The sequence below is a fragment of the Scyliorhinus torazame genome, chromosome 11, assembly GCF_047496885.1.
Source record: "Scyliorhinus torazame isolate Kashiwa2021f chromosome 11, sScyTor2.1, whole genome shotgun sequence".
Classification (NCBI taxonomy): Eukaryota; Metazoa; Chordata; class Chondrichthyes; order Carcharhiniformes; family Scyliorhinidae; genus Scyliorhinus; species Scyliorhinus torazame.
The window spans coordinates 168,964,349-168,980,734 of NC_092717.1; the positions used below are offsets into that span (position 1 = coordinate 168,964,349).

At 45.4% G+C, this 16,386-nt stretch overlaps 1 protein-coding gene across 2 annotated transcripts in view; it reads right to left on the minus strand.

Annotated features, from left to right (window-relative positions):
- Positions 1-16,386, minus strand: part of tmem64 (transmembrane protein 64) — a 69,561-nt gene that overhangs the window by 10,477 nt on the left and 42,698 nt on the right. For both annotated transcript variants that reach the window (XM_072467987.1, XM_072467988.1), the window contains exon 2: positions 5,913-6,068. In XM_072467987.1, the coding sequence (XP_072324088.1) occupies positions 5,913-6,068 (156 nt within the window). The remainder of the gene's footprint in view (positions 1-5,912; positions 6,069-16,386) is intronic.

Here is a 16,386-nt window from a genome sequence, read left to right on the forward strand (position 1 = left end):
AGAATGAGGAGTCAAGTCCTAGGTTTTGCAATTTGATACGAGCTTGGCTGGGATTATGGTGTTGAAGGCGGAGCTGTAGTCAATGAATAGGAGTCCGATGTAGGGGTCCTTGTTGTCGAGATGCTCCAGGGATGAATGTAGGGCCAGGGAGATGTATCTGCTGTGAACCGGTTGCAGTGGATCTAGGCATTCTGGGAGTATGGAGTTGATGTGCCTCATGACCAACCTCTCAAAGCACTTCATTACGATCGATATGAAGGCCACCAGATGATAGTCGTTGAGGCACGTTGCCTGGTTCTTCTTTTGCACCGGTATGATGGTTGAGTGTTGTTGGAGCTGCACTCATCCAGGCACGTGGAGTGTATTCCAACGCACTCATGACTTGTGCCATGATTGTGGACAGGCTTTGCAGAGTCAGGTGGCGATTAACTCGTTGCAGGATTCCTCATCTCATGTTGTAGTAACAGTAGTTATATGCCCAGTCCAGTTGAGCTTCTGGTCAATGGTAACCCCAAGGATGTTGATGGTGGGGGGGGATTCAGTGACAATATTGACACTGAATGCCAAGGGGCAATGGTTACATTCGCTCTTGCTGGAGATGGTCATCGTCTGGCACTTGTGCAGTGCAAATGTTACTTGCAACTTGTCAACCCAAGCCTGGATATTATCCAGCTCTTGCTGCATTTTTACATGGACTGCTTCAGTATTTGGGGAGAAGTGAATACCAATGAACATTATGTAATCATCAGTGAACATCCCCGCTTCTGACTACATTGACAAGATATCAGTAAGAATTACCAAAGCAAGTGGGCTTTGTCATGTCATACTGAGATGGCCACAACTGAGTTGGGCTGATCATGTAGTCATGTCTGACACTTGCTTACCAAAGCAAACCTTTTATGGAAAGCTAAAGTTTTGGGTGTGCTCTCATGATGCTTGAAGAACATGCTACAAAGACTAACAGGGATGTCTCGGACCGAGTCTACAGGATTCTTAAGGGGGAGGGGGAGCAACCAGAAGTCATGGTGCACATAGGCACCAACGTCATAGCTAAGAAAAGGGATGAGGATCTAAAAAGTGATTTTAGGGAGTTAGGTTGGAAGCTAAAGAGCAGGACAAGCAGAGTAGTGATCTCAGAATTGCTATCGGTACCATGTGCAAGTGAGGCAACGAACAGAGAGCGAGTGCAGCTGAACACGTGGCTACAGGCCTGGTGCAGGAGGGAAGGCTCCAGATATGTGGATCATTGGGATATCTTCTGGGGAAGGTGGGACCTGTACATGAAGGACGGATTGCACCTAAACTGGAGGGGCACCAATATCCAGGGTGAGAGGTTTGCTAGAGCTCTTCGGGAGGGTTTAAACTAGTTTGGCAGAGGGATGGGAACCAGAGCTATGGATCAGAGGATAGGGTAGCTGTTGAACAGGCAGAAATAGTAGGCAGTGGGCCTGTGAGGAAGGATAAACAGTGGATAGGGCAAAGTTGCACTCAGTGAAATGGGTTAAAGTGCATCTGTTTCAATGCAAGGAGTGTCAGGAATAAGGGAGATGAACTTAGAGCATGGATCAGTACTTGGAACTACGATATTGTGGCCATTAGAGAGACATGGATTTCACAGGGGCAGGAATGGTTGTTAGATGTTTCGGGATGTTAGATGTTCGCAGAAGAATAGGGAGGGCGGTAAAAGGGGAGGGAGGTAAGAGGGGGCGTGGCACTGTTAATTAGGGAGTGCATCATAGTGCATACCTGTATGATCCACAGCAAATATCTGCAACTCAAGAAACTTCATCTCAGAATTGATTAGCTGGAGGCTAAGCTTTGAACACTGCAATTTTTTTTAAAAAATCATTAACGGGATATGGGTGTCGCTGGTTAGGCCAGCATTTATTCTCCATCCCTACTTCCCCTTCAGAAGGTGGTGAGGAACTACATTCTTGATCCGCTGCAGTCCTCGAGGTGTAGGTACACCCACTTGCTATTAGGGAGGGAGTTCCAGGATGTTGCCCCAGCGACAGCGAAGGAACAGCGATATATTACCAAGTCAGGGTGGTGAGTGAGTTGGAGGGGAACCTCCAGCTGTTGGGGTTCCCAGGTGTCTGCTACTCTTGTCCTTTTGGATGGTAATGGTATTGGGTTTGGAAGATGTTCTCCAAGGAACCTTGGCGAGTTACTGCGGTGCATCTTGTAGATGGTACACATGGTTGCCAGTTTGTCGGTGGTGGAGGGTTTGAATGTTTGTGGAAGGGGGAGCAATCAAGCGGGCTGCTTTGTCCTGGATGGTGTCAAGCTTCTGGAGTGTTTTTGGAGCTGCACTCATCCAGGCAAGTGGAGAATATCCCATTACACACCTGATTTGAGTCTTGTAGATGATGGATAGGCATTGGGGGGGGTAGGGGGGTAAATTAGTCACTGCAGAATTCCTGGCCTTTGACATGCCCTGGTAGCCACAGTATTAATGTGACTTGTCCAGTTCAGTTTCTGCTTGATGGCAACCCCCATGATGTTGATTGTGGGGCGACTCAGCAATATTTTTAGCAGATTTGGCAGACATCAGGATTGGAATAGCAATAACAGACAAATGCCAGGAATGTCCAAGGAACTGTTAACAGATGTTACTCAAAATATTATGCAATGAAACTGCCCAAAGCGGAACAGCAGAATTTTCACGACGCATGGTACAGAAAATTTGAAGCTGAAGATGATGATCAGGTTCAATTTGAGGGAACTATACTTGTGAGAAGCTTTAATCTAGCAATGAGTATTAGTCATAGATCATTTAACAGCACTGGGTTAAATAGTGGTTGCACCTCAACAGAGTCCAGATCAGACTGGTTAAAATGTTATTTAGATTTACTCAAGTGGTAAGGATCAAAGTAAGGTCAAGGAGTTCTATTGAAAGCTCTACTCGTCTCAGGTTTAGGAATGATAGCACAGAGGTCACTGAATAGAGTGGTGGTTCCAAACAAAACAGCTGAATAAGCCAATTCATTAGTACTGATGTAGTCACTGATGAGACACAGACTGCTTGCTGGGCGAGCTTTTAAGAAAAAGGCACAAATGAAATTGGGCATAGAACATGATAACTTTTGGAAAGTCAGCGAATCTATAGTTTACACAATCAGTGCATTAAGGATATGATATTTCTTGGTTGGAAACGTCTTGTTGAACTGTACTCAAATGAACGCAGATCTATCAATGTTATCCTGGCACCACAAAAGGAAATTCTAAGGCATCTTTATGATGCATATTGATGATTTTCTACGGGGTGGTTATGTGGAATTTGAGCAATTTATTTCATATGATTAAAATGGAATTCAAGACTGGAAGTCAGGCTTTGGAAGTCTTTAAATATACAGGCTTAGACATTAAGCAAAATAGGTCAGCACAGCAGGCTTGAAGGGCCGAATGGCCTACCCTTGGAGTGCAGCTAAGAACTTTGATTGGATTGCTGAATTAGCTGTGCACTCAGACAGCAGGGCATGCAAGGAGCTGCTAATATTTCTTGAGTTTTTTTATTTAGCAATATTTAGAATGCAGAGGATTAATCAAAAGGCAGCCAAATTGAATGATAAAAACCAAGTCACGGATTTGATAAATTTAAAACAACTTTTTTTTAACTTTGAAGCAACTAATAATAAAAAAAATTAAATCATTTAAGCAGATGTGGTGCTTTTGGATTTGTGTTTCTCCTAAGAGAGTTGTTTAAGAGGAAAGAAGTCAGGCATATGGTAGAACATACCTTCCCATAGAAAATCATCAACATGCATCACAAGATGCCTGAGAGTTGCCTTTTGTCGTACCAGGAATAGCATTGCTGAATCCGCATTCAGTTCAGTATAGTTTACTTTCAGCAAGATATTTCCAACCGAGAAATATCATACCCTTGGTACATCATTCAATGCACAAATACATTTAATTTCCGCAATTTCCTTTCCACTTTTATTCACAGTATAGATAATTCCACGCACTACTGCAACCTCTCTAGTCTGGAATGCCTAGGACAAAAGCCACACATTTAGCAACAAGTGCTGATCTGTGCACATGCACGTGTGTATGATGGAAGGGGACATTACTGTGTATGAAACATATCTGTCTCATCCTCAAAAACATTCTTGAAACTTACCTTATTGACTGCATCCTCTTCTATCTCCACTCATCCTTGGATATGTTAGGGGCACCTATCCTTGACAAAGGCCATTAAACTAGTGCCTGGCAAGGCTCTGGGGATTTACTGTTCCAATAATTTTGGCCATAATATTAACTCTATTGCAGTGCCACATGTGGTCAGTCCTGGACTTGTATGCACTCCAGACAACTAATGTTTCTAGATTTGAAAGGTCAGAGTATCTCAATTTGCAGACAATATCAAATTAGAAAGTCTGGGAAATAGCTAGTCGGACCATCACCTTTCAAAGAAAATTCATATTTAGCAGAAAGAATAAGCAGGAGACAGATGCAAACACTGAACAATTAATGTTTTCAGTAGAAAGATACATAAGGCGACTGTGCCTTTAGCTATCTCCGTCTTTAGATTTGAAATTCTTTCCCCAAAATCTCAGTCTCTCAATCTCACTCTACTCCATTGCGATGTTCCTTAAAACCTAACTTTATGATGAAGATTTGGTCCATTTATCCTAGTATCTCCTTACCTGGTACGGTGTTAAACTCTATCCAGTATCACTCCTCAGAAGTGCCTTGCAGGACGTGAGTAATGAGTTACATAAATGCAAGTTGTTAAATGGGATCAACAGAAAAATCCAGGATTTAAATTAATTTCCTGATACTGCAAGCCAATGACACATTGCATTTTATAAATAGGTAAGTAGATTAAAAGACCAAAAAAATCCAATGATAAATTTTCACCAGGAATCTTTAGAACAGGGTTGTGTACAGTGTTAGGTGTCCCATTGTAAACAAATCATTAAAGCCAAATAGAGCAAAAAGTATAATACACCAAAATTAAACCACAGATAGGAATGCAAAAGGCAAGATAGAGGGACTGGAGCAGATTTGAAAAAATTAATGCTGGATTTTTTAAAAATGCAAAAAGAGTTTTGATAGGGTAAACAGGGATGTTGGTTAGGAGTCAATGACAGAGTAATCAAATTAAAATGATCAACCAAAAAAGCTTGATCCTCATCTGGATGGGTTTTGGACAATAGAATGCTTTGCCACCAGGAGCAGGCAACGTAGAAACCATCGCATCATTTAAAAGAAAGAAAAAGAATTGAAGCAGAGGAAGATGGGTTTTTAGAAGTAGCAGAGGCAATAGACAAAATGGACTGGTTCTGTGCTCACCCTCTTATGCTTCTATACAAAATTATTTACTGATCAATACATTTATAGACTAAAATACCACAAGTATTTGTGAAACTGAATTTCCATTCAAAAGGTAGAAGACCCACAAAATGGACAGAGCCCACAGCTGGAGTAACATCTTGTATTTATATAGCACTTCTAATGTAACCATTAACTGTAGAAAAAGTAACCATTAACTTTTTATTTTTAAGATGCTTCGATCATCCTGGGTGTGTTATAATGTTTTGCCAAAATGTGATTGAAGGTGAAAATGATCTTCAGGACAAGAAAAGCCAGGGCTCTTCTGGTAATCTGAAAGGCAGAAGACAAAAGTATCTAAAAAATGAAAAGGCAAGAATAGAAAAAAAGTTCAAATCCGGCCAACAATATTGAACAATCAGATCAGTGATTAAGCTCCTTACTTAGATAGGAGTTCTTTAATTAGTGCGCCACAAACTGTTCCAGACTGATGTGTATTTAATATGGACTACATACATGACATTTATGCAAGGCAACGATTATTTTTCACTCACCTCCTGTCATCATATTACATTATGCCAAATGAATTTTCACTGCTCATGAAGACAAAACTTGACACAAGCAATTCACATTACCTGCAGACTGAATATTAAATATCCACTGACACTCTGTTCAGCAATAACATCTTCCATTGTGCGCAGTGTTGTTCCCAGGTAAGAATTCAAAAGCTGAGTGGGAAGCAGTCCAACTGAAGATGCAACAAGGTAGTTTGGCAGAGATACATCTGTAATCTGCAGGACAACAAAAGCAAATGTTAGTTCAGGAAGCAATCAAGTTTTGCATCAAATTGAGGATCAATTTGTCAGTTATGTGGATAAGTCAAGAGAATCTAGGGTTGTTTTCTTTAGAGAAGGCAAGCATGAGGGGAGATTGATAGAGGTGTTCCAAATCATGAGGGTCGATGAGTGTATTAATCATGGACAGTCGAGGACGGCACGGTGGCACAATGGCTAGCACTGTTGCCTCACAACACAAGGGACCCAGGTTCAATTCTGGCCTTGGGTGCCTGTGTGGAGTTTGCATGTTTGCCTCGTGTCTGCGTGGATTTCCTACGGGTACACCAGTTTCCTCTCTGTTCAAAATGTGCATGTTAGGTGGAATGGCCTTGCAAAAATTGCCCCTTGGGTGTTCAAAGATGCACAGGTTAGGTGGGATTGGGGGGATGGGGCACTCTTTCAGAGGGTCGATGCAGATTTGTTGGACACAATTCCCTTCCTGCCAGATTACAAAAGCAGTGAGGTCATGTTGGAATTTGATAGAACTTTGGTGAGGGCACAGCTGGATGACTGTGTGCAATCCTGTTGCCATATTAGATGAAGGATGTGATTGCACTTGATGGGGTGCAGAGGCGATTCGCCAGAATGTTGCCTGGGATGGAACATGTAAGTTATGATGAGAGGTTGGATAGACTTGGGTTAAAGTGCTGCACGGTAGCGCAGTGGTTAGCGCTGCTGCCTCATGGCACTGAGGTCCTGGGTTCGATTCCCACAACCCAAAGATGTGCAGGATAGGTGAATTGGCCATGCCAAATTGCCCCTTAATTGGAAAATAAGAATTGGGTACTCTAAATTTCTTTTTAAAAAATGGACAGGCTTTGGTTGTTTTTGCTGGAGCAGAGGCGACTGGGGGATGACATGTTTGAGGTGTACAAGATAATGAGGGGCATGACAGGGTGGATAGGGAGCAGCCATTCCGCTTCTGTGAAGGGTCAGTCAAGAAGGGACACAAGTTCAAGGTGAGGGCAGGAAGTTTGGTGGTGGGGAAGGGGGGGGGGGGGGGGGGGGGGGTGGAGACGCAAGGAAAACATTTTTTACCTAGAGGGTGGTGATGGTCTGGAATGCACTGCCTGAGAGGGTGGTAAGGCCGGGTTGCCTCATATCCTTTAACAAGTGCCTGGATGAGCTCTTGGCACGTGATCACATTCTAGGCTATGGGCCAAGTGCTGGCAAATGGGATTAGCTAGGCTAGGAGTCTTTCATGAGTCGATGCAGATTCAATAGGTCAAAGGGCCTTTCTGTGATTATATGATAGAGAGAAACGGTTGACATCCATAGACGGGTTAAGAATCAGAATCAGAACTTGGATGAGCACCTAGAAAGAAAACATTTGCATGGCTATGGGGAAATGGAGTGGTTCTGGATGAGCTACTTTTTCAGCGAGTTGGCTGGACCTGGCAGCAATGCTCGTATCCCATAAACCAATAAGAAAACAAACCAGGTGTTTGTGTTGCTGCCCCTACACCCAATCATGGTCTGTGGATATCCACTCCCTAAATTCCGATGGTTAATAGCTTCTACAAATAAAAAGCTTGTAACTTTTGTCAATATAACAACAAATTCTGAATCATTCCATTATTGCAGCTGGATCATAGAACATTACAGCGCAGTACAGGCCCTTCGGCCCTCAATGTTGCGCCGACCTGTGAAACCACTCTAAAGCCCATCTACACTATTCCCTTAATAGAACATAGATCTGATCAGAGCAACTTTTTAAGCTTCAATTTCATCCATGCTTGGTCTGATTATTAAACTGCAAGAACTACAAACTTGTTGATTGTTTGTGCCTATGGATTATAGAATATTCCACTGCCACAGCTGTTCTCTCTTTCTCAGTTAGCTCCAACGATACTCTTAATTTATACTTGGTGCATCTCCATCATACGCTCAAATTAGGCAGGCGTTATTTTTTCCACAACATCACTTTGGGTTCTAATTTGCACCCATGTTTAGTGAAGTACACTGGAAACTTAACTCATAGAAGGGAACAATGATCTGAAATCTAATGTGTGAATGTCTAGGGGCATGATGTAGTTGTCAGCTGGATATATCCCTGGAGGTTGCATCACATGATCCCTAGCCTGCAACGGCCTCACCCAGTCAACAGTCTTCCCCATTACCAATCATGGCCAATACGTACACTGTTCAAAGGAAAAAACTCCATACAATATTTTTCCTGGCTTGATTAATCTTTGCTTCAAAGTCTCACATAATTCATCAAAGGTTGAAAATCTAGCATGATATCAAATACAAACCACTGCTTCTTTAATTAAAAACAGAAAGTAGGCAATTTTGTCTATTTCTTCAATGCACTGATTAATTTTACTCTGGTAAGGAGGCATGAGGCACAGTAGTTAGCACTGGGACTGCAGCACCGAGGACCCCGGTTCGAATCCCGGCCTGGGTCACTGTCCGTGTGGAGTTTGCACATTCTCCCCATGTCTGCGTGGGTTTCACCCCCACAAGCCAAAGATGTGTCGTTTAGGTGGATTGGCCATGCTAAATTGCCCCTTAATTGGAAAAAAAATAATAATTGGGTACTCTAAATTTTGAAAAAAATTAACAATAACTATTACTCTGGTAACTATAGATTTGGAGTTATGCATTGAAAATTGAATTCTGCCCTGTGCGAAATGTAATGTGGGTTACAAAGAGGACTGTTCTTGCACAACACAAAATTACCCAAAGGAATTATATCCTTTGTACACGACTCAACTCACTCAGAACTGTTGCTAATGAGGTGCAAATCTGCATTAGTTGATATTAGCAAAAAACAAAGAACTGTTAATTGCAAGTTTTTAATGCTGCATTCAATTATTTTACCCTGCACTAGGCTGAAAAGCTCATGGGCTGTTCATCTGTAGGTCCAACCAAAATGCTTGCCTTTTTTAAAATTACTTTATCAGAGTTACAAAGGGAAGAACCAGGGGCAAACCCCTAATCCAGCTCTTTGCCTGCTCCAAAAAACAATTCAAATTGAATCCAATTCATGGTCCTCACAAGAGACAAATACCAGATCCAGACATTACACCCGACCTCACGCTCATCTTAGCCAAAAGGCCAAGTTGCCATTGCTAAATTCAGTTGTCAATTGGATATAAATGGTGCAAGAAGCCCCTTTGGAATTGGACCGTCTCTGTTTGGAAGCTTTCTGTGTTGAAGCAAGCATAATTTCAAGGATATATAATGTCAGCCTGTCTGAATAAATTTGAACAAATTTAAATTAAAAAGCATGGGTTTCTTTCAAGTATCTTGGGCGAAATTCTCCGGTATCGGCGCGATGTCCGCCGACTGGCGCCCAAAACGGCGCAAATCAGTTGGGCATCGCGCCGCCCCAAAGGTGCGGAATGCTCCGCATCTTTGGGGGCCGAACCCCAACCTTAAGGGGCTAGGCCGGCGCCGGACGAATTTCCGCCCCGCCAGCTGGCGGAAAATGCCTTTGGTGCCCCGCCAGCTGGCGCGGAAATGACATCTCCGGGAGCGTTAGCGGCCGCTGACGGCATTCCCGTGCATGCGCAGTGGAGGGAGTCTCTTCCGCCTCCGACATGGTGGAGACCGTGGCGAAGGCGGAAGGGAAAGAGTGCCCCCACGGCACAGGCCCACCTGCGGATCGGTGGGCCCCCATCGCAGGCCAGGCCACTGTGGGGGCACCCCCGGGGCCAGATCGCCCCGCCCCCCCCACCCCCCCCAGGACCACGGAGCCCGCCCGCGCCACCTTGTCCCGCCGGTCAGGTAGGTGATTTAATCTACGCCGGCGGGACAGGCATTTTAGCGGCGGGACTTCGGCCCATCCGGGCCGGAGAATCGCGGGGGGGGCGGCGCCAACCGGTGTGGCGCGATTCCCGCCCCCGCCGAATATCTGGTGCCGGAGAATTCGGCAACCGGCGGGGGCGGGATTCACGCCAGCCCCCGGCGATTCTCCGACCCGGCGGGGGGTCGGAGAATCTCGCCCCTTGTCTCTGCAATATAAGGTTTAGAAACTGTGATTTTAAGAGTTCATTAGGTATTTAGCATTTGAATGAAAACCATCATCTCTTTGCTCCAATGACGAGGTTGGCTATCCACAAGCAACTTTACATTTGTTTTTGCAATTTTCATATTTTCCCCATTATCAGGCCTTCTTGCTGAACTCCTTGATACTGTTTCAATCGTTGGATTTCATCTTGCGCAGGTCGTTCCTGGTTACTAATGGGCTTGTTAGGCAAAATTCAACCACAGATGAGGATAGGGCTTAAAAGAATGGTAGAGAAATCAATCCATGATGCATCATGATATTCACATCATGAGCTCCACCTAACTCATGTGCAGTCCGACTTGAACATCTGTGCCAATACAGGTAGTTACTGCCAAATTAGTTTTTAATACCGCTACCAGCATCAGCCTCTGATCTACACCACTCCCGGCTTCACGGACCGCTTTTGCCTGTGGGAAACTAGATGATCACCTTTTAAAATACTCACAACAGATCTGATAAAGTAACACTCCTTTACACAAGTCTTGGTATTTGAACTGGATTGTTTCAGTGAAGTGGGTGGGATGGTGTGAGAGAAAAACGGGCAAGGGCCAGAGATGGAAAGTTCAGCATCAGTTGCGGCATGACCGTCAGCTTTGACTACATGCTTAGCTTCAGGGAAGAAATCAAAACCCACGACCTTCAAGACAAGAGGACGGCAGTTAGAACCAGAAATGCACACAGGGATCTCCTTGGCTGCTGTTCCGCAAAGTGGTCACCCAATCTTCTTTGGACAATGCAGTGTTGTGAGCAGCAAATTCTGAATAATTTGAAAGGTAACACAAATCAATACTTTACCTGGTAGGAGTGCTCGGGACTTTGGACAGTGAGGATACAAAGAGTAAAAGGGCAGGTGCTACATCATCTGCACTTGCATTGAAAAAATGCCATGGGAAGTGCAGCAAGTAATGTGGGGGGCAAGGGGGGGGGGGGGGGGGGAGAATAGAGAGCCTCGGAAAGAACAATCCATTTGAGATATTGAAAAGGTGTGAATGTGCGGTGATATCACGACGGAAGTGGTAAAGTAGGAATTGTTGAAATCAGAGGCTGGTGGGCAGGAAGGACTTGGTCTGAAGGACACGGGCAGCACTTTGAGACACTCAAGTTTACAACATATAGAGAGACCAGCAAGAGTGTGTTAGAATAGCTAAGTCTTAAGGTAGCAAAGGCATGAATGTGCCACTCACCGGCATATAGAGCCTTTTTTAACCTTTGTAAATCATTTTCATAAAAGCAAAATGGCAATGCTCAATTAGACAAAGAGAACAAATTATTTTGTACCTTATTTTAGTGCATAGTTGCATTTTGCACGAAAATATTACAATACATTTGTTTATTTAACAGAAATTCTTGTGGACAGGAAACAAAAAATTTTAAACTTTCATCTTAGAATGAAGTTGGTTATCCCCCAAATTACAGTCCCTCCGAACGTATGGGAAGTACTTTTCTGGGGGGCTTGACAAGGTGGATGTGCAAATGATTAGGGATAGTCAGCATGGCTTTGTGAAGGGTAGGTCATGCCTCACAAACCTTATCGAGTTCTTTGAGAAGGTGACTGAACAGGTAGACGAGGGTAGAGCAGTTGATGTGGTGTATATGGATTTCAGTAAAGCGTTTGATAAGGTTCCCCACGGTAGGCTATTGCAGAAAATACAGAGGCTGGGGATGGAGGGTGATTTAGAGATGTGGATCAGAAATTGGCTAGCTGAAAGAAGACAGAGGGTGGTGGTTGATGGGAAATGTTCAGAATGGAGTTCAGTTACAAGTGGCGTACCACAAGGATCTGTCCTGGGGCCGTTGCTGTTTGTCATTTTTATCAATGACCTAGAGGAGGGCGCAGAAGGGTGGGTGAGTAAATATGCAGACGACACTAAAGTCGGCGTTGTTGTCAACAGTGTGGAAGGATGTAGCAGGTTACAGAGGGACATAGATAAGCTGCAGAGCTGGGCTGAGAGGTGGCAAATGGAGTTTAATGTAGAGAAGTGTGAGGTGATTCACTTTGGAAGGAATAACAGGAATGCAGAATATTTGGCTAATGGTAAAGTTCTTGGAAGTGTGGATGAGCAGAGGGATCTAGGTGTCCATGTACATAGATCCCTGAAAGTTGCCACCCAGGTTGATAGGGTTGTGAAGAAGGCCTATGGAGTGTTGGCCTTTATTGGTAGAGGGATTGAGTTCCGGAGTCATGAGGTCATGTTGCAGCTGTACAAAACTCTGGTACGGCCGCATTTGGAGTATTGCGTACAGTTCTGGTCACCGCATTATAGGAAGGATGTGGAAGCTTTGGAGCGGGTGCAGAGGAGATTTACCAGGATGTTGCCTGGTACGGAGGGAAAATCTTATGAGGAAAGGCTGATGGACTTGAGGTTGTTTTCGTTAGAGAGAAGAAGGTTAAGAGGAGACTTAATAGAGGCATACAAAATGATCAGGGGGTTAGATAGGGTGGACAGTGAGAGCCTTCTCCCGCGGATGGAAATGGCTAGCACGAGGGGACATAGCCTTAAACTGAGGGGTAATAGATATAGGACAGAGGTCAGAGGTAGGTTCTTTACGCAAAGAGTGGTGAGGCCGTGGAATGCCCTACCTGCAACAGTCGTGAACTCGCCAACATTGAGGGCATTTAAAAGTTTATTGGATAAGCATATGGATGATAATGGCATAGTGTAGGTTAGATGGCTTTTGTTTTTTGACTTCCCATGTCGGTGCAACATTGTGGGCCGAAGGGCCTGTACTGCGCTGTATCGTTCTATGTTCTACTCCATACCCACCCACTCCTGGCACATTTATCCACCTGCTTTACACCCCCCCCCAAACAGTTGCAGCCCAGTGGCAATATTGCAGGTTTGGGAGTGCTAGTCCCCCTTTGGCTCTCGCTCTCAGCAGATCTTTTCTGGGTTCTTCACTCACACCCCACCCACCCACAAAGGCCATGATCAGTTTTTCTTATGAGTTGAAGAAGGCCTTGGGGATGTAGATCGGTATGGATCTGAATAGGAAGAGGAACCTGGACAGTACGTTCATCTTGATCGTCTGCACTCTCCCCGCCAGCGAGAGTGGGCGTGTCCCATCTATGCAGGTCCTTTTTTACTTCCTCCAATAGACCGATCAGATTCCATTTGTGGATCCCTGTGCAGTCATGAGCGATTTGGATCCACAGGTAGTGGAATTTGTGCCAGGCCTGCTTAAATGGCAGTCCTCCAGCTTTGTCCCTCGCCCTTGTGGGTTCACCGGGAAGACCTCGCTTTTTCCCCGGTTGAGTTTATAGCCCGAGAAGGCTCCACTCTTTCAAGAGTGCCATAATTCCTTCCATGCTGCTTTGTGGGTCCGAGATGTAGAGGAGCAGGTCAAAGTCCATTTGTAGTTTTTTCCACTCCGCCAGGAGCTCTACGGTCGGGGCTGTCGAGTATCGCCGGTCTATTTCCAGTATGGAGTCGACTAGTTTTTGTCTAGCCCCCCTATCTCTTTGTGCTTTGCAACGAATGATTTTACCCCCGATCACGGCCTTCAGCACCTCCCAGAATCTGGAGGGTGAAACCTCCCCATTTTGGTTATTAGTATCCCCCAGTGATAAGTCGGTATGTGTCAGGGATTTCCAGTATGGTCTTCTTTATAAACTGTGCCGTCCCAGTTGGGTGCGTCCAAGTTTATTAGGACTACTGGTGCTGTCTAGGACACTGCTGACCATGATGTACCGTCTGTAACCATCCTCGTCGCCGTAAACATAGTCCTCTTATTTAGTAGTATGGCTACCCTCCTAGCCCTCGCCCTGTAGCAGGAGTGGTAAGTATGTCCCACCCAGCCCTCCCTTACCCGCAGTCGGTCCTTCTCCCTCAGGTGCGTCTCTTGGAGAAAGACTATGTTGGCTTTCATATTTTTCAGGTGAGAAAAGACTCGGGATCTTTTCACTGGGCTGTTCAGACCTCGACGTTCCAGGTGACTATCCTGATGGGTTTTTGTTCCCCCCCCCCACACACACATTTACCTGGTGGACGCGCCCCTGCATTCAGAGTTTCCCTTTTGGGGACCACACAACATAGCCGCCAACTGTGTGTACGCCATGTGGGTGAGCCCCTGCACTCCGGGGTTTCCTTTGTTGAGGGACCATCCAAAGTGATTGCTTGTGGTGCCTTTGTGTTCTGAGGCGGCGCGGCATCCTCCTTGCGGGAGATGCGCTGCGGTCTCTCCCTTCTTCATGCTTCCCAATGCTAGCTTCCCCACTAGTGTGGTGGCTCCCCCAACCCCGGGGTTGATTTGGGTCCTCGCGTCGTCTGTTCTGTGCTTCCTACCAGCTGCTCACCTCACCCTTTCCTGCCTCTGCAGAGCTCGCTCTTTTCTTTCCTCTATTTCCCCTCTCATACGCAGACAGAGGCAGTGCAGTCCCACACAGTGCTCATCGAGTTGGTTAATATTTAGTAAATAAGTAAATAAAGTCTCTTCAGATGATCTTCTCATCGCTGCCCTGCTGCCGTTTCTCCAGCCTGTTCTCCAGGACAAAGTTTGTCCAGGTCTGCAGGGCCATGAACTTCTGCCTGCCTTGGAATGTGACACAGAATTTGGCTGGGTACAGACCATAAGACATAGGAGCGGAAGTAAGGCCATTCGGCCCATCGAGTCCACTCCACCATTCAATCATGGCTGATTTCAACTCCATTTACCCACTCTCTCTCCATAGCCCTTAATTCCTCGAGAAATCAAGAATTTATCAACTTCTGTCTTAAAGACACTCAACGTCCCGGCCTCCACCGCCCTCTGTGGCAATGAATTCCACAGACCCACCACTCTCTGGCTGAAGAAATTTCTCCTCATCTCTGTTCTAAAGTGACTCCCTTTTATTCTAAGGCTGTGCCCCCGGGTCCTAGTCTCCCCTGCTAATGGAAACAACTTCCCTACATCCACCCTATCTAAGCCATTCATTATCTTGTAAGTTTCTATTAGATCTCCCCTCAACCTCCTAAACTCCAATGAATATAATCCCAGGATCCTCAGACGTTCATCGTATGTTAGGCCTACCATTCCTGGGATCATCCGTGTGAATCTCCGCTGGACCCGCTCCAGTGCCAGTATGTCCTTCCTGAGGTGTGGGGCCCAAAATTGCTCACAGTATTCTAAATGGGGCCTAACTAATGCTTTATAAAGCTTCAGAAGTACATCCCTGCTTTTATATTCCAAGCCTCTTGAGATGAATGACAACATTGCATTTGCTTTCTTAATTACGGACTCAACCTGCAAGTTTACCTTTAGAGAATCCTGGACTAGGACTCCCAAGTCCCTCTGCACTTCAGCATTATGAATTTTGTCACCGATTAGAAAATAGTCCATGCCTCTTATTCTTTTTTCCAAAGTGCATGACCTCGCACTTGCCCACGTTGAATTTCATCAGCCATTTCTTGGACCACTCTCCTAAACTGTCTAAATCTTTCTACAGCCTCCCCACCTCCTCCATACTACCTGCCCTTCCACCTATGTTTGTATAATCGGCAAACTTAGCCAGAATGTCCCCAGTCCCGTCATCTAGATCGTTAATATATAAAGAGAACAGCTGTGGCCCCAACACTGAACCCTGCGGGACACCACTCGTCACCGGTTGCCATTCCGAAAAAGAACAGCATCCCAAATTTTATGCCACTCTTGTCCAGGGCTGCTTTCACCCTTTTCAATTCTGCCCAGCGCTTGGCCAGCTCACCGCCAATGTTGTGGTAGATCCTGATCCGGTGACATTCCTAGTTACAGTTCTTTGTTTGCCTTGCCCAGCGCAGCATTCTTTCCTGATCTTGGCACCAGTGCATTTTAACGAAAATCATCCCCAGATGTTTCCCGGCTTTGGATAAAGCGACCGGTGAGCTCCATTTCTGGTGGGTTGGGGAAGCTATCCCTTCCCACCAGATTACCCAGCATAGTCTGTGGGGTTGCTACTTTTTGGCACCTTGATCTGTTTTTTGGTCCTCAATCTTTCCTTTCAGACTCTCCTGCGTCACGACCAACCTTGATATTTCTTTTCCAGGGCAGCGATCTGATCGCACTGGTCTGTTGATGCCTTGCTCCTTTCTTGGACTTCCAGTCGCCTCTCTTACTTGACTAGAGCCACATGCATGGTCGCCAGAGCTTCCGCGACTGCCACCCTGACCACAGCCTGGATGGCAGCTTTCATCTCCTCCCTGTGTTCTTTCAGCTCCCTTGAGAGAAACATCCTCTAATCATCGCCTGGTGAGGGGGGCTCCTCATGTGCCGGGTCAGTCCTTCTCGCTCTGGCGAGGCCAGAGC